Source organism: Atractosteus spatula, chromosome 9 (genome assembly GCF_055471065.1).
Source record: "Atractosteus spatula isolate fAtrSpa1 chromosome 9, fAtrSpa1.hap1, whole genome shotgun sequence".
Taxonomy (NCBI): domain Eukaryota; kingdom Metazoa; phylum Chordata; class Actinopteri; order Semionotiformes; family Lepisosteidae; genus Atractosteus; species Atractosteus spatula.
The window spans coordinates 48,701,516-48,729,487 of NC_142714.1; the positions used below are offsets into that span (position 1 = coordinate 48,701,516).

Below are 27,972 nucleotides of genomic sequence, written 5' to 3' on the forward strand. Positions count from 1 at the left end.
TGTGCAATGTGTGTTGTGATTGTGCTTAAATGTGGTTTGACTTATACCTGTTTATGGATTTTGTATCTTTTTTATCTATAGCTGGCAACATCAGTTTGTTGATTTTTTTTTGCAGATAACTATCTTCAGAGACAATATTTTTGTGCAGGAATAAGTATATTCAAATGGGTAATCATATGTCCTGCCCATTTAATGTTTTTTTATTTATTTAATTACTGTGATATTCTAGCATCTGGTTTAAGTAAGAGCTCCTGATCTAGATCTTGTTTTTTTCCTTCTTGCAAAGAGCACTGGTGTCACTTTTTGTGTTGACTGGATCTCTTTAATCTTTTAAATACTAATTGGGACAAACTCTCCCTGTATTTTTACAATTGCCAATTTACTGCCTAGATACCCACTGTAGAGGTGGACCAGGGCTATTCCAGAGAAAGGAAAAGAGATCTGTCTAAAATTCCCATATATTGTTATATTTTTCCATGTCAATATGCTGCAGTAGAGTATTGTAATGTCATTAGAACCTACTCCATTGAGCCCCTGAGTAAGGCCCTTAACCCCAGCTGCTCCAGAGGCGCTGTATAAATGTCTGACCCCCAGCTTCTCTCTCTGTGTGTCTCATGGAGAGCAAGCTGGGGTGTGCAAAAAAGACAAATTCCTAATACAAGAAATTGTATGTGGCCAATAAAGTGATCTTATTTAAATATTCAGGTTATTACATATTAACATTATTTCATTGAACAAGGCAGCTTTAATGTAGGACTGTCACTCTAAAGTGACTTAGGTTGTGTTACCCTGTCTACCAGTATTAATTTATTTACACAAGCATAGCATCCTTCTGTTTTACAAGACAGAATGTTCTAAAACTGCATTGATTTTCACTCTCACTAATGTTGTAAAACTAGTTTGATGAGGACGGGCACTTTGCAGTTCGTTATACACTAAGTGATATTATAAATATGATAGTGAGCACATCTTTTTCTAGTATCCTTAATCTCCACCCACATTTGAAGCTTCACACCTTGTTCAAAATTGGTTCCTTTTTAAGCCTTTTTGATAGGTCTGCACTCCTTTTCCAGACTAATGAATCTTCACTTGATTCAATGAAGAGTAAAAATAAAGTAATTTAAAGAAAGATTACAAAAGACATTTAGCTAGAGCAATCCGTGAAGCTTTTAATTTGTACTGTGGCTTTAAAAGCACCTGTTTGCCTTTGTGTGTGAAAAAATGCCTTTAAATCTGACCTCTTTGATTTTCCTGTTATTAAAACCACATTTCCCAGAAAGCCCTACGCTCCAAGGGGATTTCGCTGTGCCCTATTTGCTACGTTTTACGTTTACGTCCACGATATCGTTCAGTGATTGGCTGACAAGTTGCCAATCACGGAAAAAGGAACCAATGGCCTTTCGATTCTCCTGTAAACGGCGGCCGCCATGTTGTGTCTTGGGGGATGCAGAGATTGTTTAGGAAGGAATAGGGAAGCGACGTTCATCTGGATTACGAAACGGGAATTCGGGCTTTGAGCTTCGACTGGAAGACCGGGGGAGAACTGAATCGATCGCCATGAGCCGTCCGTCCTCAGCGGGCGGCGGGGGCGGAGGACTCGGCGCTGGCAAAGCGGGAGGCGGCAAGCACGGAGGCTCAGCCGGGGCTGCAGCCGCCGCCGCCGCCGCCGCTGCTGCCGCCGCTGCCGCGGCCGCCGCCGCCGCAGCCGCCGCCGCCGGAGTGGCCGGGCCGGCGGCCGGGTCGGGCTCCGCCGCCCCCGCCGCCGCCGCCGCCGCCGCGCTGCCAGCCGCTGCCTTGCCGGGCCAGGCGGCGGAGCTCACGGCGCTGTTCGAGTGCCCCGTCTGTTTCGACTACGTCCTGCCGCCGATCCTGCAGTGCCAGGCCGGCCACCTCGTCTGCAACCAGTGCCGGCAGAAGCTGAGCTGCTGCCCGACCTGTCGCGGCCCTCTCACGCCCAGCATCAGGAACCTGGCCATGGAGAAGGTGGCCTCGACGCTCCCTTTCCCTTGCAAGGTAAGCCGCGACCCGCTTCACAGGGGCCAGAGTCCGCCTCGTCCTCCGCTGTGCCGACCGGGCTGCGCTGTGCTCTGAGCCGCCGGCTCTGCGGGATCGCCCTGGTTTTCTTTCTAATCTTGGGGTCTCCCGTGCGTGGATGCGCCCGTCTTTCGTCGCCGAGAAAAAATGTTCCTCCTTGTGTTGGCCCCTCAGTCGCTGGGGAGCGGTGTGTGTAAATTAACTTATCCTGAAATACCATTAACCAGCCGGGTGCCCTGGGCTCAGGGTGCTGGAGTTGCAAGGGAATCGATATTATTGGTATTTGTTGGGGGCGATGGCGGTCTTGCGTTTAAAACTTCTGCTTTTACCCGTCTGACAGTCAGCTGACTCCCGGCTCAATGCGCCCGTTGTGTGTGTGTGTATGTGTGCGCATCCCTGTTATCCCGGTGCTTTTCCAGTCTTGCGGTTTCCAGGTCAAGCGGTAGAAATCGGGGAAGTTAACTTTCGTCCAAGCGACCTGCGTGGTAACACCGTGTTCTGGCACTCACACGCGTGGAACCCGTGGCTTAAAAAAAAAAACGGGAAATGAAGAGTTTCGTTCCGCAGCAGGCTGATGAGCTTCTGAAAAATCTCATTGGGTTAAAGACCTATTTGAGACATTCTGTGTAACCCCACAAGAGGTGCAGGATATTTATGAGGACGTGAATTTGTGTAGAGAGAAGCTGAATTTGGATGTATTTCCGCGCCGGCATCCTCGAAAACCTGGAGCGGATCGAACTGTTGCTCTGCGGGAGCTGGATCTGCCCCCCCCCCCCCCCCCCCTTTTAAAACACGTTCCTCTTCCTGAAATTCCTCCAGCAGTTTCATTTACTGTTTCCCTTTATCTCCTTGGAGGAAAACAGATTTTGAAACCGACGGATTCCGGAAAACGTTGGAAAGTAGCTGATCCGAAAGAACCAAATGGGAAAAAAAAGTCCAACAACAGTTGAGATTGGAAGCCAAATAGAGTAAAACTACAACTGAAGGCCGTGTTCCAGTATTGAACTGCGTGAGAAACGTTAAGGCTTCAGGTACAGCTTCTTGGAACCTAAGTGCAACTTTATAATGATTTATTTTAATTTGTGTATAATATATTTATCCCCCCCTCATCTGCTCATATGGAAGAGGCTGCTTACTCAAAGAATTTCAGAAATAAGGCCCATGGTCCAAAAGACATGGGAAAGCTAGTAGAAAAGGACAAGGACAGCTCTGGGACGTGATTCTGAAGCTGAGGCTGGTCAGTACTGGGATGTACAGCCCTGGGACGTGATTCTGAAGCTGAGGCTGGTCAGTACTGGGATGGACAGCCCTTGGACGTGATTCTGAAGCTGAGGCTGGTCAGTACTGGGATGGACAGCCCTGGGATGTGATTCTGAAGCTGAGGCTGGTCAGTACTGGGATGGACAGCTCTGGGACGTGATTCTGAAGCTGAGGCTGGTCAGTACTGGGATGGACAGCCCTGGGACGTGATTCTGAAGCTGAGGCTGGTCAGTACTGGGATGGACAGCCCTTGGACGTGATTCTGAAGCTGAGGCTGGTCAGTACTGGGATGGACAGCCCTGGGATGTGATTCTGAAGCTGAGGCTGGTCAGTACTGGGATGGACAGCCCTTGGACGTGATTCTGAAGCTGAGGCTGGTCAGTACTGGGGTGGACAGCCCTGGGACGTGATTCTGAAGCTGAGGCTGGTCAGTACTGGGATGGACATGTGGGGAATGAATGGACATGTGAGCAAGGTTTCTGATAATTCTACCGTGTGCGGCGCTGAGCAGGAGTGTGTCTCTTCTCGTAGAGCAGATAGACTGGAAATAGAAATGACCTCATTTCCCGTGTGTGTGGCAGACCTCACAGGTGGACATCATTGAACTCTGCAACAGGTGTCTCCAGACTGGTGTCTGTGCCTGCTGTCCCCAATGAGCACTCTGGTATTTGGCACAGAGAATCAGAGCAAGCCTCAGGGAGTATTGGGGCATGGAAGGCAGCACGTTACCCCCCAGGACACTGTGCTGCAGAGCTTGTGTGAGAATTTGCAAGCTGTTTGCGTGCAGAGATCCTGCAGCAAACGAGCACGTCTCCAGGCCTCAAGGGTGTCGTGCTTTTCTGGGTGTCAGTCCACCTGAGCTTTCTGCTGATGCACTGGGAGCTTAGCCACTTTCCATGAGTGCACTGGTTGACAGTTTGAGCTAGAGACCAGCCTCAAACTGTGGCCTTCAAGAAGCACGTCTCTAACCTCGGTATAAAAGTTCAAGTTCAAGTTTGTTTGTCATTCCAGCCATAAACAAGTATACAGAGGAGCGAGATATCATTTCTCCAGGTCTGCGGGGCGAATACAGACAAGGCACTGACAAGACAATGCTATAGACAATGTAGATCTTTACATTTCTGACAGGGTACATCAAGTGCAATGTGCAGAGTGCCATTTACTTTACAGGATTGTGCACAGAATACATCAGACAGTGTGCCTGACATTAGGCAAAAAAGCAAGTTTCTAGGCACTGCTTCAACTTGCATAAAGACTGAATGTAGAAAGTGTTAAGCAGGGTCAAGGTAAAGGAATTCTCATGCTGAAGATATTATAGTATCTTGGATTTAATGCTGTTTATATCCTTGCAGGTATTTGCAATTGAAAGCACTTAGAATTGTAAGATGGATATAGCGTGCCTCCAACGTTGTATTGCCTGGCAAGGTCAGGATGCAGGTCAGTCCCTCTGGGCTCTGCAGAAGGGCTGAGAACGTTCTTGTTACTGATTAAAAGAAGTGGGAGCCCCGAGAGCTACATGTCCTCGAGCTGTCTGGCGTCGACGTCTTCGTTCTCTCGATCCGTGTGGTGCGGTCGGACGGTAATTGCCCGGCGCGTAGGCCAGGGGGTTTTAACGAGCGGTCCGCGCCCTGAGGAGTCTGTGTGGCCTCTTGCCCGTCTCTTTTCCCCGGGCCGGTGGGTGGACAGCGGAGCTCTGCATCCTACCCCCCTCCCTATCATCCACCTGGAGAATTCATTAGAAACCAGCAGTACTTCATGCCTCAGCGGCAGAAGAGGCTGTTAAAAAGACCGTTTCTGCAGATTGTGCGCGGTGCTTTTTTTCCCTCATCTTTCCGAGTTCCTGTTGTATTCCAGAAGCGTCAGATGTTGCGGGATCGTAATTAATTTCACAGATGAGTTGATTTGGCGGGTGAGGGGACCGTGCCCGCCGGCTGAGCACAATCTGCTGTGTGTGTGTGTGCGTGCGTGTGTGTGTGCGCGCGCTGTACACGACCCCCACAGAAAATCACACGGCGAGAGTGTGCCGCTGCTGCCTGGCTGCGGAGTTAAAGCTTTTGTTTACCTGGCCCGAGGGCACTGCAGAGAGCATTGGCACACATCCGGCTTTGCTGCCGGGATAAACCGTGGAAAATTAAGGATTAAAGACCACACTGACGTGGTAACCAGCAACCCCCCGCCGACCTGTGTGTGCGTTCATACCAGGCTCGGGTGTCCGGGCAGCGCTGGACCGTGCTGTCCAGGGGAGGGCGATGGGAATGTCCGGGCCGTCGTCACGGAAACGGCCAGGTCGGGCCACAGATGCACAGAGTGCCCTCGGTGTGAAAACTCGGGACAGCTGGGTGCAAGGGAGCCGGTTCTGTGGGATCGGGCTCTGAAGCTGGCTTCGCTGGCTGTGGCCTTTCAGAGCTCCGTGCAGATTAAGTTAAAAATGTAATAAATGTAAATGTGCATTAAATGTATCGGGGGGGGGGAGGGGACAAAATTAAAAGTAAAAAAATCATTGAGTATCCACTTCATTTCAGTAAACGAGCCCGACCATTTCTATATCCGTGACGATTATCCTGTAGAATCCTGCTGCCGCACATCTGGTCCTCTGCTTCTGATTATTGATTCCGTAAGCTAACAGGTCATGGAAGTCGCTGGTGGTATTATTGGGGTCTGCGCCTGTGTCAGCGGGTGACCCGCGCTTTCTCCCCGGCCTGCTGGGGCTCGGGCAGCGCAGCTCTGCAGGCAGGAGATTTCCTGCAGGACTGTCCTCGTGCGCGGCGCGGCGCGGGCGGCACTCCTGTGATCCGATCACCTGAGCGCTGTCATCGGAGCTGGGGCTTTAATCACAGGCGGAGTGTCCGGCGCCATCTTGCTCTCTCTCTCTCTCTCTCTCTCTCTCTCTCTGCCTCCCTGACGCACCTCCTGAAACCTTCAGCGCTGGCAAAAGCGGCCCACAGCCCGTGTCATCGTTAGCGCGCGGAGCGTCTCTGACGAATAATTGCTCGATCAAAGCGAGCGTTGGTGGGAAGCGAGCTTTATTCTGCCAAAACAAACACGCCGTCGAGAAATGAGACGCGCCTGTCCGTTTCCCGGGACCCCAGGGGCCTTGCTGGAACTGGGGCGCTTTGTGTGCTTGCCGTCGTTTTCCTCTTTTGATGTCATCGCGCGGCGGGACGGTCAACAGGCTGGCCCGTCCCGGGGGGCGGGAGGTGACTGGTCCCGTCCGTTGCAGTAGGGCTCTGGCGTCGAGCGCCGGTCGCTCACGCGGCGGGCATCGGCGGCTCGGCTGGGGCCCGCCGCTGTGCTGCCCTCCCCGGTCTCTCGCTGGCTCATTAAACCCGCCTCTCTCTGCGTTTCACACTCCGCCAACCCGAAAATCTCATCAGGCTCACGCGTCCCGGCTGGTAACATATTCCTGTCATGCCTCCCGGATCGTCTTCTGCGGGGAGAGCGTGGCTGCCTGCCCGCCATCCATCCCACCCCCCAGACGAGGGCTGTAGAGCTGGGTGAGCGAGAGCAGCGCGGGGGGGGGGGGCTGTGTGACGAGCTTAGGAGGGGGCGCCAGTCCTGGACGCGTCTGTGGCTCCTAAAGGAGGCAGTTACAGCACAGCCTGGCCATAGCTGCTCGATCCCGGATCTAATCTATCCGTTTGGTGTCGGTCACCGACAAATTAGAGAGGCTTAACAGAGAGCAACTGATATCCCAGTCGTCGATGAACGATACAGCCGGGGCTTATTGAGGTAAATTAAATGGGACAGTCGGGTTTGTCTCTTGGTGATTCAGGTTAACGAGAGCTTCTCAGTTGTATGGAATTGTCATTTTTGTGTTGCTGCTGCTGGTGCAAACATACAGTGGCATGCAATCCTGTGCTTATTAATGATCAATACAGTAAGGCGCATTTGTCTTGGCTCTGTTTATCACAAAGGATCCCACAGCACATCACACAGAGGAAGGAGCCCAGTCCTTCCTCCCCGTGTTGCAGCCGCAGAGGAATTAAGCCAGGGTTAACAGCCCTGATCTTAAGAACCGGATCACGCAAGCGGTTTAACATCTTATCCAGGGCGTGATACTTCTTACAGTGCAGTTTCCATACTGGGGCACTGGCTTGAGCGTCCTGGTCCACTTACAGCAGGCCTGCGCCCCCACTGCGGACCTGGGCCGGCTGTGCTCGGCTCCTGGGATATCGAGGAGGTCTGGCTGCCGAGCGGGGATGCCCCTGTATTTCTTCTGTACCGTACTCCTGATCCGCCCTGCCAGCAGAGGAATGGCCAGGATAAAGATGTTGGGCAGCTGGGCACCGTCTCCTGGCGGGATGCTATTTAGCACGCACCTGTTCCATTAATTATCGGGCAGTAATCGAAGCTTGCACGCTTCAGGCAGGCGGGAGCAGACGGACATCTTGGGGGGGCGTTTTCACCGAGCATTTTACACCAAGCTGCATCTGCTGCCTCCCCTGCGAGCAAGGGGAACCGAATCAAAAGGAAGGGTTTTAATGGCCCGTTTAAGGAGTCTCCAGTGAGCCTCTTGGAAGGCTTGCAGCATCTGATACGATGCGGCTACATGTTGTAAAAAAAACCCAAACAGGTGTGAACTCAGCGTGGCGCTGAAAGCGCTGTGAATGGATTTGTCATCTCCTTCGGCGGGCATCGCCACTCGCCTGCGTCTTCCTCCGCTCTCGCCTCCTCCTCCTGGCACGAGGCCGCGGCTCCTGTGACTCCAGAGGCCTCGCCTGCTTCTTCTCACAGCACCCTAATTATAACCCCTCCTGATTACACTGTCACTCACTGCGGCAGCTATAAATAGGCGGTCATTTAAACTGTGGGGAGGCGGCAGGCTGGGCTGCTCGTCGGCGTGGAAGTGAGTGTGCAGGGAGGGGGGGAGGAGGAAAAGTGTGTGTGTGGGTGGGGTAGGGGGGTTGTTTTGTAGCGATGTAGCCTCCCATCCCATCTGTAATGCCTCTGTGGCCGTGATTGAACCTGCAGGCTCTTTTGCACAGTGGCTGTGTCTCTCCGGGGGGGTTGTAGCAGCTCTGGCAGCCGATACAGGTGCTCCTGCGGAATCCCATTGCAGGAGGTCAGGGCTTCGGGGAGCAGGGGGGTGGGCTGATGGAGCGAGCAGGAATCGTTGGCGGCCTGTGCTCCAGCGCATCCGAGCGCTGCCAGCTCCGAGCGGGAGGGGAGCCGCTGGAGTTCTGACCGCCTGAAGGGAGCGTTCCAGACGAACCCGACGCGAAATGGCAGGGAGGGGGGGTTAGTGGGTTAGCACCCGCGCTCCCGGCGAGCGGAGGAGGAGCAGAGCGCGCCTCCAGCTCCGGCTCTTCTGGCCTGGGCAGGGGAGGAGGGGGCCGAGGGAGGAGAGGATAAAAAAGAAGAGTGCGTGCGTGTGATTGGAGGAGGTGCACTTGGCTGACGGAGCCCACTCCTCTCTCTCTCTCTCTCCTCCTCACACTGTGTCTGTCAGCGCTGCGGCGTAGCGGCAAGGAGAGGACCAGCTCCAGCCGCCGGAGCCCGGAGAGGAGAGTCTTTCCGTGATGAGAGCGGGCGGCGGGCGGCAGGCAGGACCGGAGAGAGGGGCCGCTGGCTCGCTGTCTGTCTGCGCGGCGGCTGAGGCGCGGAGCAGGGCTGGCTGGCTCCTGCCGCGGACGAGGTGCTGGAATGTAAACAAGCCGCGTGCCGGCCCGCGAGAGCAGCGCAGCAAGTCGTCTTGATCCTTATTGTTCCGCACATGGGCCAGCTCCCGGAGTGACTCGGTGCCTGCTTCATCCTGCTGACCGTGCGGCCTGCGTAGTTGGCCAGCTGTGCGAGTGCAGGTGGATTTGTGGAGTGTTTAAATTGCACTCTTTTGCATACTGTGATTGGAAGTAATTCCCGTCACCATTTCACTACTAGCAGTGGGGGGAGGTTTCTCTCCTGCAGCGGAGGTCTGAGTTTTTGCGCCGAGGTCAGGGTTGCTGGCGCACACTTGGCCCGAAGTGCCGGATCCGTGCCCGTCCCTGGCGAGAACGTGGGGCTGCTGCCCGGTCAGCCAGGGGGAGGGACTGGCTGTTCGTCTGGGGTCCCGGACGCAGGTTTTCTGGCTGGTCTGTCCTCTGGATCAGGACGGGTCCTGTAGCTGAACTGAGCGGCTGGGTCACGGTGTGCGTTGTACCCAGTAGGACCCCGCTGGACTTGGAAATGCTTTGTTTCTGAAACGGAGCACCTGTTCTGGAAGAGATCTGCAGGACAGATCAGTGGCCCGCCCGAGTGTTCAGCGTGATTGTGCCAGTGCTGGAGCCTGGCAGTGGGCAACTGGATCTCCCTGGAGCTGGGCAGTGGGCAATCCGATCTCCCTGGACTGTTCGCCGTACATCCTTTGCTCAGAGTGAGGCATCGCGTTTCAAAGTTTCCGGAGTGCTGATTCACTGCTATTGAATTATTTCGCCCCCCGTCAGCCGCTGTGGGGGAATCGCTTAGTGCTTGGAAAGCAAGTTCTTCTGCAGCCGAGGCGGTCCTGCGGCGGCCGCGCGCCGATCTGCGGTTCGTTCCGGGGGGGGGCGGGCGGGATCGCATGTCCTGCGCCCGCGCCGCGTGCCAGCCCCGCCGGCGAGCGCCCCTGCCGCCCGCTGGCGCGATGCTGTGCCCGTCGGCCTGCCTGCCGCTGCTGCAGGAGCTGTCGCGGCTGCGCTGCCTGCTGGGATGGCCACGCCGGGGCGAGGGGCTGTGCGCCCCCCGGCCGGTCTGCCGTGCCGCGCCCCTGCCATGGACCCGGGTGAGTCCCACTGACCGACACCACCACCATCGAACCACTGCAGCCCTGCTGTCAGGGGGCAGGGAGGGAGGGCGCTGGCCTGGGAGGAAGAGCTGCATGTGCATTTCAGCGCGTTGGCCAGACGTTTCGGCTGTAACGTGATCTCCGGTGTAGCTGGAGCGCTGTTCGCCCCGCAGATTGGTGGAGCGGACATGATCGGGCACAGCATTTTAACAGTCCAGTGTCTTGCTGTTTAGAAATAATGGCTCTATTTATCGACTTGATTGTGGAGTGAGGGCGAGTTGAGACAGATGAGCCTTCCTCTGCTAATGATGTCGGCATCCTCGGAAAAGGCCGGCAGGGGGGAGACTGTGCCTGTCAGTGCCTTGGGGGGTCCTGCCCAGAGCTCTCCCCTGTGGGCTGCCTGGCACCCTCTCGCTCCAGGAGCTGCGATACCCGGGGCTCGGCTCACCCCCTGAGGTGCGTGTTCCCCGTCTCCGGGCGCGACAGAGCTCGTGTGCCTCCTTACTGATACCCGTGGGGCCACAGGGAATGTTGTTCTCCCCTGGTTGCTTCATCTCCTTAACGTAATTACTGGAAGCCTCTGCTGGCTTCTGCTCCGCGCTGGAAGCTTTTAGCAAAATTGCAATCGATCGAAGCTGCCGGGGTCTTGACTCGCACCGCATTAGGGCAGGCCACTGCGCGGCTCAGCCTGTTCAAGCCCTGCTGGCAGCTGCCTGCAGCGCCTGTCCGGGGTGCAGGAGCATCTGTGTAGGAATTAAAAGTCTAACTATTTAACCAAGAACATTATATAGCAGTGAGATTGTGCAGCATGCTCCCGGCCAGCAAACGATACAGGGTAAGAGGCAAGGAGAGAGGGAGGGAGCCCGAGTGTGGCGTCTCGTGCTTGCGGAGTGTAGGGAGTTCTCGCTGTCCAAGAAACTTCCCTCGCAAAGGTCCCTGCGGTGGCGTCTGTGGTCTCAGGTGTTCCGTTGCAGGGATGCCTTTCTCGGGAGTTCGGCAGGGCCGCCTTGTAACCGTTTCTGTGGCTTTCTCCTCGGGCGAGGTGGAGCCGCAGGCTGAGGATGACTGAGGAAGGGGGTAGCTGGTTCTGTTTGGAATCGGGTGTTAGTCGGCAGGGCTACATAACTCGAAATCGCAGGCAGTGAGGATACATCAGGGTTCAAGGAAGCCATTTTTGAAGCCTTTCCACACTTTGGGCTGGTACGTAAAAGCTCCGCGCACATACAGAGGCACCTTTCAGCACCTACAGCTCTTCCAGTCCAGGGCTCTGAACTGGAGAACTGGTCATCAGAGTCCAGAATCCAGCAGTTCTTCCACGTGACTTAGCTGTGTGCACTCCACACCTCCTTGTATATCTTACCCCACTGCTCGGGGATCCTGCAATAGTCCTGAAGCTTCTTCTGGTTTAGTGCGATTCAAGTTTGGACTGTCGAGGGGCTTCGCTGCTGCAGCTGCAGCGTAGCGTCAGACGAGTTTGCTGCGTGGCGTAGGGGTGTAAAATCTGCAGAACGGTGCGCGTCCGTGACAGCAGCATCGCAGGCGATTGTGAAGATGGAGGAAGTGCGTTTGTGCCGGGCAGCTTCGGCATTCGTGACCCATCTGCTTGGAGCCGGTTTCCGTCCCTCCTGCTCTTCGGCGCCGCGCGTTGACGGCCGAATGTGCTGGTGGAAAATACAAGGGCTGCACGGTTGCGTCCCGATTCGGCCCTGCGCAGAGCCCCGACGGGGCGGTTGTAAAAATGTTCACCCTACCATTTTGTTTTTAACTGTGAATAGAGGCTGTGATGGCGATGGGGGAAGGTGTGGAAAAGACAGGGGAAGGAAGGAGCTGGGGAAGGCTCGGGGAACGCCGCTCGGAGAAGCCTCTGTGCTCTTGATTTAGAGGCTTGGCTGTGCCGTTTGTCTTGCGCGCACCGACGGACGCTGACATTAATTAAACTCTGCTACGCCGCAGGATGGTTTTGGAGTTTTTATGGCTGGGGGAGTTATTGCTCTCCTTTTAATAAGCATTGCCAGTAGAGGAAAGGGAGCTCTGGGAGAGACGGGCAGCCCGGCGCGCAGTGCGGGCAGGTGTGTCTGGGAGGGGGGGGGACAGGGTTTTCTACAGCATCGGTATTGTTGCTGGATGAGGGGGGTGTGCCTGACTCATGGCCCGGTCCCCACACTTTACCTTAATGACGAAATAATGCCAAACGCCAAACCTGCGTGAAACGTGGGGTGGGAGGCAAATAAAATCTCCCGTGTCTGGGTCGTGAGTCTCCCTCTCGCCTCTCTTGGAAGCCTTGTGTGACTGTTGGGAGTAAGAGGAGGGAGGACACAGCTGGCAGAGACCGTGCCGCGTGGATGAGTTGACTCCATGAAAACATGAATAAATTGGATTAGCTCCGTGTCCCTCCCCTTGGGCCCGCATTATTCCTCTGCTCACGCTTCCCAGTGGGAGCTGGAGGTCCTACATGGGAATCTCCAGGGATGCAGCTTTGAAGAGGAGGGATGCCGGAGGGCTGAAATCCACAATGCGGTCCGGTCACAAATCTGAGGCTTTGTTGTTGTCGTTTTTTTTGCTTTGATCTTCAAAAGCAGTCGTACTAAAGAGGTGGTTGACCGTGAAACCACGGAACTCGAAGCCCCTGCTGTTTCTGCGCGAGATCTGGCATTTGTGCGCGAGAGCAGATAATGACCGGCTCCATCTTTCTGGGGGACCTTGAAAGGCTTATTCAGCCTTCCGGCTGCCCGCGCGGGGAGGTCGTTTTGGCGGTTCCTGTGTCATTATCAGACCAGCATTGCACCTCGCGTATGAATTGGGTGACAGTGCCAACCAGACGAAGCTGCGGTTTAATTTCCTGCGCTGTTAAGAACGTGTGATCTCCACTGCTGTGAAATACTCTGGCACTGTAGGGAGACTCTGTGCCTTAGTCCGGGCAGGAGGAGGTTTTAATCAGGAAATGAGGACGAAACCCACAACAGTGTCGCGGCGCCGGGGGCAGATTTGTGTCGGGGGGGGGGGGTTAGAGGATGATCGCAGGATGCAGGATGTAGCCCCTCTAGTGGGGGCTGCCCTCGCTGTCAGCGGCTTCCTCCGGCTCTTCCCAAGAGGAGCGTGCTGTACGATCCCCCCCCCCCGGGCTTGAGTATCATGGACCTCGGCTGCTTACCAGAGAGACTCGTAGCCTCAGTCAAGCTGGACTGTCCCTTTGGAAGAGACGCGCTTCCCTCATCCCCTGAGGGACAGCGCTTCGTCACCTGGCGGGCGATATGCTCTCTCCCAGCCCGCCTCCTCCTGCGGCACCCACAGAGGGATCCACTTCGTCCTGATCGGACTCCTCCTGTGTGCAGATACACATGGCATCTGCTCGGTTAGCCCCATTCCCCCCTCTTTACCTAACTGGGTAGGGGGGTTCATTGTGATTAACCCCCTGTACGCTTCGCTTGGGGAAAAGAGGAGTGTCATGACGTAGGATGCCTCAGGATTTAGAAACTGGGAAATGGAGAGGTGACAGGGTCAGAGATCAACTGCGTGTGTAACATGTGAAGCACGATGAAGGTGTAATCAGACTGATCCTGGTTTTCTTTCTTGAGCTTTTTCTTTACTTGATCATTCTTTGGAAAAAGCAGGAAATGGAATGGTCTTAAATTTAAAACAAGCCACATTAAAAAATGCTGTGTCCTGGCGTCTAGTTCCCTGTTGAGGCCGTGTTTCATCAGTCATGCAGTGTGCTGGTGTTGGGGCCGTGTCTTTGTCCTGCCAGGAGCCGCAGTGACAGACTGTGAGCTTCCAGCACTGTGACTGGACTTGAATGCGCACAGAGCCTGCAGACCGATGTCATCTGGATCGGAGGGGATTTATTTTTTAGCCTTTACCAAAAAAAGCCTATGAGTGGACCTGATTTAGGTATTAAAAAATCCTCAAGGGCAATGTCATTGTCAACCAGATCAGCTTCTAGATCAAGTGATCAGAGGACACAGGTGGAAACTGTGTGGAAGAGCATTTAAAACTGAGAACAGGAGGCATTTCTTTACACAGAGGGTTGTGGGAGTGTGGAGCAAGCTACCCAGCCACACTGTCGAAACGGGTCCGCTTGCTTCTTTCAAGAAATGGCTGGAGGAGATTCTAAGATCAATTAACTACTGGCTTCCTCGTGTTTGTTACCTTTGTTATGAATTCGGGTCAATGCAAAGAACAAAGTACAGTACAGGCACAGGACAGGGGACACCCTGCCCAGGATGCCAGTCCATCGCAGGACAGAGAGACTTCCCAGATGCCCGTTAACCTACCAGTATGTCTCAGGACTACGGGAGGAAACCGGAGCACCCGGAGGAAAATCCCTGAGGAGAACATGCGAACTCCACGCAGACAGCACCCCAGGTCTGGAATTGAACCCCACTGATCCCCCCCCCCACCATATGCCGATTTAAATATGTGCACCACAATTTAGAAGATGAAATTAAAATAAAGAGCAATTGTGCACACAACGATAGTAGTGCCAAGACGCATCTTGTGTCCAGACCTCATGATAGCACTGAGGAAAAAAAAGACTTTTTTTTGTATTGTGAACGATACTGCATTTTGTGTTTCGTAGGGCACCTTGCGTGACGGGGAGTAACCTGCAGTATTGGGAAGGCCGATGGTGATTGATCGCCCTGGTTAAACAGTTGTTGCACAGATAATTAAGAGAGGTGTCACAGAACAGCCCCCTAGGGGGACGTTAGCTGGGGTAGACAAAGAGAGCTCCCGAAGGATAGCCAGTCAGCACTGACAGTGCAGGAGTGTGTGCACACGAGCCCGTGTGGAAGGGAAGGTTATGCCGTCCCGCTTGATCGTCTCTGGCTGGGAGGAAGATCTTGTGGGATTTCTCTGGGCACTCCGGCGTTAGTGACCTCCATGTGACCCCCCCAGACAAAATGCTGAGCAGGCAGCCTCGTTTATGCTGGTCCCAAACGCAGTCGATACACAATCTACTTAATGCCAGTGGAGCTCAATACCTCCCTTTTCTCTCGTTGAGCTCTGAGTTTGTGTGTGTGCACCGAGCCCCCATGCACCCCCAGCTTCTCCTCCAGACACAGTGCAGCAGTTCAGGCATCTTCATCAGGCCCTGAATGATGCTCAGGGCTAGGCTGATAGATACATCCCTGTTTTGTGCCCTTCATACACATTATACTGTTCCTAGGTTGAACTCGGCTAATTCGAATAATGAGTACTCTGGCTTTGTTATACAGCATCATACAGTTTGTGCACAAGGGTAACTACAGGTACTGTGAACTTCTGAAGGAGAGGGTGCTTGTATAACGTCCTCTGACATCACCTCCGAATTCCCCATAAGTCAAGGAGTCTTCCTCTGGTCTGGGATATTGATATTAATGATCTTATTCATCTTCTGGCTCAAACTCCCGGTCTCCTCTTCTGGTTTTGTACCAGCTTGAGCATGTCAGCTAATTAACCTAATTATGTTCCGAATTAGACATTTGTAGGATTTTTCTTAAGGTCTTTTACAGTCTATAATACAAGATGTTATCTTCATTAAAGGTACAGTTACCGGTAAAGCACCTCGGAGTCTGTTTAGAGGAATGAGAGTAATGCAGTTAATTGCATTATTAAACCAAATATGTGGGTGGAACGAAACGCAGAAGACGCCAGGCCCTGCAGGAAAGGACCCTGAGGCCCCTGGTCTTGCAGTTGGCACAGGCCTGTCCCCTCAAATCTCGCGCGTCAAGCTGTCGCGGATCTGTCGTTCTTGCCGCGGCTAGACCGTGACCAGGTGACACGTGAAGGCAGCTCCGCAAGCCTGCTGTGAACTTTGACCTCGCTTCTTGTCTTCTCCCCCCTCTCCCCAGTACGCCTCTGCCGGATGCCTGCTGTCCCTGCACCACAGCGAGAAGCCGGAGCACGAGGAGGTGTGCGAGTTCCGCCCCTACACCTGTCCCTGCCCCGGGGCGTCCTGCAAGTGGCAGGGCTCGCTGGAGGCCGTGATGCCCCACCTGATGCACGCCCACAAGAGCATCACCACCCTGCAGGGGGAGGACATCGTCTTCCTGGCCACGGACATCAACCTGCCGGGGGCGGTGGACTGGGTCATGATGCAGTCGTGCTTCGGCCACCACTTCATGCTGGTGCTGGAGAAGCAGGAGAAGTACGAGGGCCACCAGCAGTTCTTCGCCATCGTGCTGCTCATCGGCACGCGCAAGCAGGCCGAGAGCTTCGCCTACCGCCTGGAGCTCAACGGCAACCGCCGCCGGCTCACCTGGGAGGCCACGCCCCGCTCCATCCACGACGGCGTGGCGGCCGCCATCATGAACAGCGACTGCCTGGTGTTCGACACCTCCATCGCCCACCTGTTCGCCGACAACGGCAACCTGGGCATCAACGTCACCATCTCCATGTGCTGAGCGCCCCCGCCCACCACCCCACCCCCCCCACCCCGTGTGCTTCAGGGCTGACTCTGAGGGAGGAAGGACTGCTTTTTGGCGCTTTTGTAAAGGGGAGGGGAAGAGAAATATATACAGGATGTATCTTTTTCAGACGTCGCAGTCTCTTCCCATGTCCCGGAAAACAAGATCTCCACGTCCTGGCGAGTTTGGACTCCTGACAACAGGATGCGATAGAAGCAGAAGCAGCGACAGCTAGTCTGGCCGTGGTCGAACTGCACTGCCTGGATGGGTGGGGGCGTGCTTGTGCATGCTTGTGCACAGTTCGGCCCGGGCAGAGGCAGGGAACGCTGTTGGCGTGCGCGTATATCCCCGCCCGCGCCGGTGCCCTCCCCGGGTCTCCGGGGGCGGCGTCTTGTGCCCGGGTTCCCCCCGGTGTGCGCGCAGGCAGAGAGCAGCCTCCCAGCGTTGCGCCATTCGTTCGCAGGTGTAGTCGCAGCTTCTAGACGGCGTCTGCGGGCACTGAACGCGGCATGCGAAGACGAGGGAGCCCGTTGTTAACGCGGCGCTGTCTGGGCCGCCGCGGACTGGACCGGGCAGGAGCCGGTCGCGGTGTGGCGGCGGCGGCGGCGGCGTTGCCGTGAGAGACAGCGGCACGCCATGTGGAGCCTGGCAGGGCGCGTGAGCTGGCATGTCAGAAAACAAGACCCCGCTGACTCTACAGACAGCACTGCAGGCTAGCTGGCAGAGGAGGAGCAGTCAGCGGCGTGTGCAAGTTGTAGCTTTTCTGCTCCTTTGGCTTTTCGGTGCATTAAAGTGAACAGAATGGCTAATGCAGTTACTGAGGGGAAGGAGCAGGTGTAACCTGTGGACAGTGGAGGCTTACGCAAGGTGTGTGTATGTAGGGGGTAGTTATAGACGGAAACATGCAGAAAAGCTGCTCACAAAAGAACTGCATTGATCATTACCTCAGATTTCTCAAAGAAATTTCAGAAAATTTCCGAGCCACGCAAGGCTTTTTTTTTTTTTTATTTGCTTTGCTCTGGTGGACCAGAGCGGTATTTTCCACACGGTTTTTAATGCCCTGTCTTTCATCCCTCTCATCCGGCAGATGCTTAATCTGGTTTCACCTTGTCTGTTAGGGCTAGAGGACAGAGGGCCCCCCCCGTTTGCTTTCCAAGACTCGTGACCTCCAGATCGCCCCCCCCCCCCCTTCCTGCGCAGGGAGCAGAAACACCAGAGAGGGGGTCACGCCCACCGACAGGTAGTGCTCTTCCGCGCTCTGGGTACAGGAGGCAGCGCCCGCGCCGGTCTTGCTGGCTGGCTGGGCTGCCTGTGCAGGTTCTCTGCTCCGGTCAGCTGCACAGAGCAGTAACCAGGCGCTGGTCTGGGCGGATAAACAGGTCTTCAGCAGGCAGGTAGTTAAGGAGGAGGTGACCTAGAATTAAGAGAAAAATCAAGAGTTGGGCTCTCGGGGTGCATTTGCATTCCAGCTAAGTCCTGATGGTGTCCCAGTGTCCTGTCTTTGTCCTCAAAGTGCCCGAGCAGCCGGCAGCGCCAGCGGCTCATGGGGCCGGGCAGGGACGTGTAAGGCATGGTGGCACGGGCCCTCTGTCTGCGCCGTGGCCGCTCCCAGGAGCTGACAGTAGGGGGCGCTGGGGGGGTCTCCCTTCTCCCTTCTCCCTTCTCCCGCACTAACACTGCTCACCCACAGCCCGAGCCTGCGCGTCTGCCTGGAGCGTCGGCAGTTCTCCACGTTCTCCTGGTTGGCTCGGAGAGGTGTCCAACTTACAGAGAGGGAATGATTTTTTTGTTTTTGGTTTCCTGTGCTGTTCAATTCTACCTTTCTTTTCTCCGTTCTAAGTAAAGGACCAAAAGTAAAAAAAAAAAAAAGATTTAAAAAAAGATTATTTTTTTAAATTGAAACATTTTCAGCCTCCAGTCTCTGACTGCGATGCAGTAGAACAGGGAGACCTATCATTCTGTTGCACTCTCCTGTGATCAGATACCTGCTAAGCCTTACTTTTGTACTGAGCTGGCATCCACCAGCCGAGCACTGTACCTGTGGGCAGCGTAGCCGGAGGTGACGTCACCGCTGTGGGCCTGAGACGCAGTGCCCAGGAGGCCATCCGTCTGAAATCTCCTGATCGGGTCTCTCTTCGAGTCGGATCTTGGTCCTGACCCGCGGTGTCACCTCTCAGTGCTCAGGAGGACTGCCTGCAACACATCACCACTACTGAACCTAACACACCTCCCGGAAACTAACACAGACCCGCAAGGAGGAAACTGACATGGGCAAGTAAGGCGATTATACCTCCAACGACGGCCGTGTCTGTGATGGAGCGGATCGAGACGAGGGGCACTGAGGACCCCTGTGGCAGGACCTGTGAGGACCGTTCCTGGGATACGAGTCGCTTATAAGACCAGGTTCCTTCTCGGTTTGGTTTTCTTGCCGTTTATTTTCGTTTTGTAAATGGTTGAAAGAGCTGTAAATCTTGGATTATTATATATTTAAAAATTGTAATAGAAAACGCGGTTGTTCATGTAAAGTAAGTTGACTGCAGATCGTAAGACAGTATTTGCTATTCTGTGCGCTGCGCTGCGCTCACTCGGGGTCGGGCTCTCCCGGCTGTCGGGTCGACCCCTCGTGATCTCGGGGGGGCCTCCTTACCGGGGTCCCCCGAACTCTTCGCTGTAACAGCACAGTCTGTGACTAAAACCCGGCTTCAGAGTCGGGTGGCGTGGTCCGAGGCGCTTGGCTAGGCCGGCCCAGGTCGCTGTCTGAAGAGAGAGTCTGGGGCAGCTCTGACCGGGGGGCCGGGAGTCCGCACAGGAGCCACTGACGAAAGCGAATAAAAATGAAAAACAAAACGATTTGGAGGAGGGAGGAGTATTACAAAAGAGAAACGATAAGGAGCTGGAGCACGACTCCGTTCCTTCAGCCACAGAGAACTCTGTACCTCGCCTTCAGGGGAGGAGACCGATCTCTCAATAATGACATAAGCTACCCTGGCAGCCCCTGTGGGTTAACCTCACCCTCACCTTCTAATACTTTCTAAGAAGAGGTTCCCCACACCCAGCGCGATAGAAATAGTTCAGTCTGCACACAGTTGCAGTGGCGGATCTGATGGCTGTGCAGGCTGGTACCCAGTGTAAACAGCATCGCCGACTCTGCTTCACAGGAGCTCTGCTAGGAAACCACAGAACTGAGAGCATGTCTACTGCTATACCGCTGAGCCTCGCCGAATCTTGCCTGATTTATAAGATCCCACTACTACCCCCACAAAAAAAAATACCTCTGCCCAAAACTGGATGGGTCAGTTTGTTAAACTTGTCAAGTTTTTATTTTTTTTCCCGTTGCGGTGTTGGAAATATGAGTCTTCACTGACTGTTTCTTCACTGTGTGGGGAAAACAGCGTGAGCGTTAGCCGGTTGTAATTACAAGTCTTTCCAGTCCTATGAAGGCAGGTTTTTTTTCCCCCTGCCTGTGGGTCGGTGTAGACAGACCAGTGCCCGTGCAGAGGGCGGTGGTCCCGGCTGTGCGGGCTGTTCGTTAGCCGAGCGCTGCGCGGGTGGACCTGCGACAGAGAATCCCGCAGTTTCGAGACGGAGCCCCTGGGGTCGGGCCTGGGAGTCCTGCATCCCCGGGTGTCTGAAGGGCAGTCCTGCGGGGTTTACTGGTCATCATTTGCTGGATTTGCTGGTTTAAGCTCTGCCCTTCTTCAGATGTAGTGTTTAATCCTAACGCCGCAGTGCAATGCCAGCTGTGTGTGTGGGGGGGGGGCTGTGCTTGTGCTCACGGGCTGTCCACAGAGGAGACTTCCGCGAGGCTGCTCTGCAACGCACGTGCACAGCGATTTTTATTTTTTTTAAAAAAGTTTGGTTTTCTTCCTCTCTCCCCCCCGTTTCGCTCAGACGCGCTTCCCTGTGCAACACCAAGGGCTTGAAACAGCCTCCCCTGAAATAACGCCAAAAAAAAAAGAAGACGGTCTGGCGGGGAGAGGGGTTGTCTGGAGAGTCTCCCCCCCCCCCGCCCTCGGTTTCCTGCGAGGCCGGTCACGCGCGGGCCTTCGGTTCCACGCGCGGCACGGCCGGTTCGCCTGCGGTGTCCGCGCGCGCCCTCGCTCTCACCGGAGCGCGCGTCTCAATCGGGCACTCCTCTCACGCCACGCGACAGCTCGGGGTGCCGCCCCGAGGCCCCGCACTGTCACGGATCTTTTCACTTGAACGTTATTTTTGGACCGGAAAGAAAAATGAGAATGGGTCCCGCCAGAGAGAGACCTTTTTCATTTCCGGTTCGCGTCCGTCAGGGATATCGATTTCAAAAGCCTTGTGTAGATTGAGAGAGAAAGAAGCATCTTCTATGACTGCAAGAAGTGATACAACTTTTCTATAACTTTTATGATAAGCTTAAGAACGGGTTCGCTGTACCTTTTAATTATCCAAGGACAATAAAGATGATTATTTTGGCAATAATGTTCTATTGCTACATTTAAATGTCTCGAGATTTTTCCTACTTCTGTAACTTTTAATTTTAATGTTATTTATTGATTTGTAACAGGACAGTCTTTATTCTTATTTCTCCCCATAGCATCCAGTACCATGCCCCCTGCCACTCTGACGTCAGACAGACTGTGCTCAAGAACAGCAGGGGTTGAACAAGGAGGGCTTTATGTTTCTGTATTGGGCTGAAGGTGTGGTGAAAAACACGTACAGTTCAGATTACAGTCTTTCTTGGCTTTAGGTCACAAGAGCATGATAACCAACTAGGCTTCTTGGCCCATATAGCTTGTTTTTTTTTCCCTAGCTAATTAATCCAAGGGTCCCATGCAACCAATTCTTTCAAAAGTCCAACAACATGGCAGTCACCTGTTCCACACTCCCACAACTCTTCGTGTAAAGACGTGCCTCCTTTCCTGATTGGAGAATCTCATCCCCGCTGCTTCCTGAAGGGTGCTGGGGGCATCGGCTTCAACAACAGGGATGGGCACCTTGCTTCAGAGACTGCTTTGTGTATTAAGAGTTGCAGGACTGTGGGGACAAGCTACTCAACCCTGTCATTGAACTGAAGATACTGGCCTGTCTCAAGAAGCAGCTGGATCGGATCTGTGGATCAGTTATTCACCATCAACACTCTGCTTTAGAATTCGCATAGATCATTCAAATTTAAATCAGCCCCCCCCCCTTTTTTTCCCCTAAAACTTGCATTCCTTCTTCATCTCCAGTTTTCTCCATTCTGGCATGTAGATGTGCAGAAAGTGGCATTTTCTGTTTCCTTTGTGCATACTGAGAGGTTGTGTACCAAGTAGTCGAAAGCAAAAACGTAACGAAGAAGCCAAATTTCAGCTCTCGCAAAGCCATTTGACAAAAAGAAGATCCATTTCAAGGCAGATCTTCATCATTCAAGCATAAAAAAGTAGTTTTTTTTTCCAGCCATGTAGAATTCTAGGTTTTTTAAGAGGAGTTGCATTGTAGCAGCCATGTTTTTGGATGGAAAAGGGATGTCACTTTTTTTTTTAAGGTCCTTTCGAAGTCTAACTTTTCATTTTAAAGGGGGTGGAATTCAGGACCTCCTGACTTCTACCTTAACAACTGCAGTCCCAACCCCTTGCGTACTGGGGTGGTGAACCTGGTGTGACTGGCAGCAGCTGTACGGAAGACGGCTCAGTTTTTTTCCCCCCAGTCGCCCGGATGACCACACGTATGTGTGTGGCTATAGGACTTCACATCAGCTGGGTTTTTTTTCATGCAGTTGGAAACCTGGTCAATGTGCTTATTGCATCATTGATCCTGACAAGTCCCTGTGCAACTCCAGCCAGCAGAAAGGAAATTCCTAAGTGTGCAAGTGATTTTGCAAGTCTTGTTTTGATTTTGTTTTCTTAAAAAAGATATTCACACCGTTGAAGAGTAATTCCATATTCCTGTGTGCTGAAATGAGCTACTGTACAAGTGCCGACTCAACTCCCCTCCCCCCCGTTTAGATTTGTTTTTTTTTAGATGAGACCAACACAAAAAGCTGTTGTATGCCTTTTTACTGTTTTTTTTTCTTCTCCACAATGACAGTATTGCTGTGAGTTTGAAGGTAGTGTTACATTAGTGAAGGGAGGTACTGTGGAATCCTGTTGAGCAGGTGTTAATGTTTGTACTGTAAAGATGATTCTCTTTGTACTCTGTATATTTTAAATTACAAGTATCTTTATTCTTTACATGGTTTGCTGGCTGTTTATTATATTACATTATTCTGTTGGAACTGTGTAATGTTAAAAGTAGCTGTTCAGCAGTGCTTTTTTCTTTCCAAAGTGACCACTTATTTTGAAAAGCTCTAAGAGAAATACTGAAATACTGTCCTGTACTACTTAATAGATTTTTTTTCTTACTCTGTATCATTCAGAAATCCATTAAAAATAATATTTACATGTGTTAAGTCTCAGAAATCGATTTCTGTGTTCAGTTTAATTCACTGCCACACAAAGTAGCCTGTAGCAGTAATCTCTGACTCAGTCCTGCACTGAGCTGCACGAACACACTGACTTTGTCCTGCAGAACAGGGACTGTTTGGCTGTGATCAGTGGGTTTTTCAGAATAGTGTGCGTGACCTCATTCTCCTTGGGCAGTATGACTGCCCTAAAGCTGATCTTAATCCTGTCGTATTCAAATTGGGCACATATGCAATGTGAAACTAGCAAATCCAAATGATAAAACTGTTACTCCTACAGTTGAACAGGCATAGTCATTCTTTTCCATAGGTTCCCATTCCTTGGGTGCTTAAAAGACGTTTCAGACCAGCCCAGTTTGTCCCGAGTCAGTAGTACAATGGTGTACTTATTTAAAAAAAAGGCTCCAGTTTATTTTGTTCATTTTAAGATGGCACCTCGTGTTTTTATTCCAATTAATTTTTTTAGATTTTAATTTCAAAATTCCTCTCAGACCACCACTTATGGGAGTTATTTTTTTAATTGGTAAATTGGGAAACAAAATGTCGCTGTGGACACCTATGTGAATATTTTATTGCAGACACACAGATATAGATGAAGCCCGATTGTGTAGGTGGTAACCTTTTTTTTTATAGTAAAAGCAGAGACTCGCCGTGAATCAAGAAATGGGAAATATACACTCCTGTGCCTCTCAAGATCACTAACAGCCAGTGCGTTACTCTTGTAGTCCAGATAGATACAGGACAGAGGTTTTCTTGTATAACTAATTCCTCAGTGGCCACAAGCCTGGAAACTATGATCACTTTAGACAGGTTATGCTACGAAAATAAAATTCAGACCAAATCATTAACAGAGGATGGTGGAACAAGACCCAGAAAGCCTGGGTCTGCAGTCAAGTCCAGGATGGCACTGGCTGGCATTAAGGAGCCGTCGCCAGCACTTCACCATCCATCCATGGGGCAGTTAAACCAGAGAAAGTCTGGCGGGTTACAGTGCTGCAGCGCCCAGGGTGCCCAGCCTGCTGTGGTACAATATATCCCCTGGGAATGACCTTTGAATCCGAGGCTCTGAACAGACGATGAACGGGACACAAAGAGCACGGTTCCCAAGTCCAAATACTGTGAAACATCCGTCCTTGCTGGGTTGCGTGTTTCGCGAACTGCAGCCCAGGTCCCACGGGCTGTGGGCCTCACTTCCTCCTGTGTTCAGCGTCCCTGCTGTGCTCCCTGCCTCTGTCCGGCCTGTCCCTCTCTCTGTCCGCAGTCTCCGACCGGTCCCTGCTGTGTCCGTCAGATTTCCACTGCCTGTGGTCCCTCCTGTCCCTCTCCCTGTCTCGGTCTCGGTCTCTCACCCGTTCCCTCGCGGTGCCGTCGTCGTGCCTGCCTCTCCTCCACGCCTCGCCGTCCCTCTCCTCGTCCCGGGCGGGCCTGGGGTTGCCCTCCCTCTCTCGGCCTCCTGCTCGGCCCTCGTCCCACCTCTCCCTGCCCGCGCCCCCCGCGTGGTCTCCGTAGAGCCCCACGTCCTCTCGGTGGTCCCTGTCCGGCCTGGTCCTTCTCCCTTCTTCTCTGGGCCTGTCCTCCGGCGCCTCCTGGTGGCTGTATTTTTCATAGCCGGGGTCCTCCTCCTCTCTTTTCACCCTCGCTGACATCAGCGGGGCTGGAGGAGGGGTCTGGGCACTGGAGCTGCGGGCATGACGCCTCTCTTCCTTAACTTTCTTCTTTTCCTTCTTCTCTTTCTTCTTCTTCTTCTTTTCTGCAAAGCGGGGATGGAGAGAAACAAGCCAGCACTGCGTCAGCTTCCACTCACACAAGTGATGGGGTGTGCGCTGTTGGCACACTGAACAGATACAGTGACCTCGGACCAGGATGCACTGCAGAAAACGGGACCATTCTTAATGAAACAAAGGGCTGTTGTCCCCCTGTTTAAAAGCCAAATTTTTGAGCCGTTGCTTTTCCATAGATTACTTTTAGAGCACATAACTAGGCTTCGTCCAGGACAGGCCCCCCTCTCTTCAGGACTCCTTCCTGGCCCTGGTGTGCTCCTCACAGGCAGAAAGCCTTCCTGCTCACCTTTCTTCTGTTTCTTCACAGTCACGGTGTACTCCTCTTCCTCGGACTCCGGGGAAGAAGGAGAAGGCATCCTGGGGGCGCAGCCCTCCTCCCTGAGGCGCTTGGTCACGTCATCAATGTCCTCCGAGTCTTTGGGCGGGCGGTAGTTCTTCACGTGGTCCACGCGGATGGTCCGCCCCTTGAGCTGCAGGAGAGAGGAAGAGGAGGAGGAGGAGGAGGAGCTCAGAGCTCTGAACAAACTCGCACCAGCAGCAATCGCTCTGCCATTCCAGGACCGCAAATGGGGAGGCGTTTGGGCTTTATCTGCATTTTATGATGATGATGATAATAATAATAATAATAATAATAAAACCAAACCTTGCCTTGCAGAGCTCGAGCTTTCTGTGGTTTATTTGCAAGCACAGTCTAAATTACATAAGTGAAAGAAATCTTGTTCTAATCACACTAATTTACTAATTGAACTAATACTAAAGGGGTCACTAGATTAGGGTTCAAGATTTGTCAGGTCTTCTGTATTTTATCCCCCAGGACACTGTACAGAGGATGGCCGAGTCACCGGGTTGTGCAGAATTGGTCATTTGAACACCTTGCCTTTACCTTAATCCCATTGAAATTATCCACAGCTAGGATGGTGCTCCTCTGATCCTCATAGCAGATAAAGCAGAAGCCCTTCGATTTCCCAGTCTTATTATCCCGCACCAGATTGATATTGGCAATCTCTCCATACCTGAGAGAGAGAGAGAGAGAGAGAGAGAGAGAGAGAGAGAGAGAGAGAGAGAGAGAGACATGTCACTGGTGGAAAGGAATATGAACAGGGCATTAACATTGAGCACATGGGTTTGAAAACCGTGGTCTGAGGTGGTGAAAACACGTATAATATCAGACACTCACTGTGAGAAAACGCAGATGACGTCTCCTTCCGTTAGCTCATATGGAAAGCCACCTGCCAGAAACCGCACACACAGGTCAAAACAGCCACCCACACATGGTTGACAGATAACAGCAAATCCAGCAGGAATCACTAACTTTGGAAGAATATGAAAACACAGATAAGTGAGTCACCCACTCTTGGACAAATAAACAGGGGCCTCCTGGGGTTTTTTCCAGAAGAAATCTTAATAACTTAACTGAATCAACTAATTGATCTGTTGGCCTACTTATACTTATTATTTCCAGGTTCTTTTTGGATTTTTATCCATCACCTGTCACTCCTGCGGTGGAGTAGTACAGAGGTTAACCTGTACATACAGGTTTTGGTACCCATTTGTGCAGCTTGGTTTGCTGGAACAATCTGGATAAACTGTCTTACTTAGGGGTACAGTAGTAGTGCCCCCATCTGGGATTCTTCCAGTCCTTCCAGTCAGGAGTCCAGGGCCTCACTAAAAATGTCCAGCAATAAGGACGCACAATAAAGGAGTGATCCAACTTTAAAGCCATTGCCCTAAGCAGTGTGAGCATTTGATCTGCCCTTCCACCACTGCAAATGTATTTCTTTCTCATCAGTCACTATATAATGCGAGTTTATAAACAGCGATCAATGCAGAGGAGAGAAAGGGAGGTCTGTCTTCACCTATAAATATCCAGGCGCTGTCCTTGTACTCCGAGTGCCAGGACACTGTCTCCTTCACTCCCAGCTCCGCCTCCCTCTGGTTCAGCTCATTGATCAGCTTCACCTTGGTTAGAGGACTGCGCAGAGACAGAGAAAAAGACTGACTCCCACTGCAATACACACACAGCAAGGCTGGGCAGCCCTTCACAATTCTGTCCTTATGTGCCAACCTGCCATGAATGCATTCTTCTGCAGAGGAGGGATTTCTAACCCTGCTTATGCAAAGCCCTACTTCAGGGGGACTGGGTCACCTGATATCACCATCAGTGTCCAAAGACAGGCTTCGGACAGTTTAACTGTGATCCAATTAAGCAGATCCGAGTCAGTCAAAGATTTGATTTAATTCGGGCCTACGTGTTCTGTGTTGTAGTAAGGAAAGGTTAACAAATTTTCATTTGGGTTACTGGGGACAGTTCAATGTGATTCGGATGAGACGTTAAACTGAGATCCTGATTCTCCATGGTCTTGTTTCTCGAAAAGAGTAGGGGTGTTACCCCAGTGTCCTGGCCAAGTTTCCCCCTGGCCTTTACCAATCATGGCCTCCTAATAATCCCCATCTCTGGACTGGCTTCATCACTCTGCTCTCCTCCCCACTGAGAGCTGGTGTGTGGGGAGTGTACTGGTGCATCATCCAGGTGGGGCTGCACACTGGTGGTGGAGAAGAGTCCCCATTCATTACCTGTAAAGTGCTTTGAGTGGAGTGTCCAGAAAATGCTAAATAAATGTAAGAAATTATTATAATAAAATATTATTATAATAAATGATAATAAGCAAGAGTGACTCATAGACTGTGTTATTAAGAGGGTGACGGTTCTGTAGAATTAGAGGTGATTTTCCATTTTTCAACGAGTAAAATCCTACACAATTTGCTGTAAGCAATTCCACTTCTCACCACAAGGTGGTACCTAACTGCATTTACTGCGTTGCTTGTATAAATTCAACCACGATTAAAGAGAAGCGAAAACACTCGGTTGAGTTTATACAAGATTAAAAAAAAATGTAAAAACGCAAACAATGCAAAACAAATGCTAACTGAATTACCCCAATTTGGAACCTCAAAGTCGCTGCCAAAATCAAAACATAACATAGAGCTAGATAGTAGCTAATTACATGATGAACTATTTCTTAAAATCCAAAAACAGTCTGTTAGCTGGAGAAAGCCGATAAGGACAGTATCACAGAATGAGGTCGGTGTTGCGGCTGTGAGTTTTGGTCACGTAATAAAAATAAGCTTTTCTTTCAATACCGGCAGCTAAACTTGGTCTATAGTTTTGTCATTTTTAATTTACATAACATCACCCGTTCGCCACTATACAATTAAAAACAGCAAAAGGTTCATTTTAAATTGAAAGCAATAGTTTAGAAAAATAGGAAAAACTGTTAGAAGGCTTGATACTCACTTCATCATGAACGAATTCACTCCCACGATATCCGGATGACCCCTTTCTCCAGCTTCCGCTTCCGGGTT

At 52.2% G+C, this 27,972-nt stretch overlaps 2 protein-coding genes across 4 annotated transcripts; one reads left to right on the forward strand and one right to left on the reverse strand.

The window, feature by feature from the left end:
* The first annotated feature begins 1,522 nt into the window (after positions 1 to 1,522).
* Positions 1,523 to 22,812, forward strand: siah2l (seven in absentia homolog 2 (Drosophila)-like). 3 transcript variants are annotated; one of them, XR_016091552.1, is made up of 3 exons: positions 1,523 to 2,013; positions 15,862 to 21,086; positions 21,200 to 22,812. XR_016091552.1 is itself a non-coding variant. In XM_088925128.1 (2 exons), the coding sequence occupies exons 1-2, from the start codon at positions 1,558 to 1,560 to the stop codon at positions 16,411 to 16,413; spliced, it is 1,008 nt and encodes a 335-aa protein (XP_088781254.1). In that variant the 5' UTR covers positions 1,523 to 1,557; the 3' UTR covers positions 16,414 to 22,812. The 3 variants fall into 3 exon arrangements, 1 of the variants encoding a protein (XP_088781254.1); XR_016091551.1 differs by having other exon boundaries at positions 15,862 to 18,819; positions 20,984 to 22,812; XM_088925128.1 differs by having other exon boundaries at positions 15,862 to 22,812.
* On the reverse strand, positions 22,570 to 27,970 carry rbmx2 (RNA binding motif protein X-linked 2). The gene is made up of 6 exons (XM_088925127.1): positions 27,905 to 27,970; positions 26,466 to 26,581; positions 25,787 to 25,838; positions 25,493 to 25,622; positions 24,896 to 25,079; positions 22,570 to 24,578 (listed from the first exon to the last, which is right to left on the reverse strand). The coding sequence occupies exons 1-6, from the start codon at positions 27,910 to 27,912 to the stop codon at positions 24,016 to 24,018; spliced, it is 1,053 nt and encodes a 350-aa protein (XP_088781253.1). The 5' UTR covers positions 27,913 to 27,970; the 3' UTR covers positions 22,570 to 24,015.
* Positions 27,971 to 27,972: the final 2 nt, after the last annotated feature.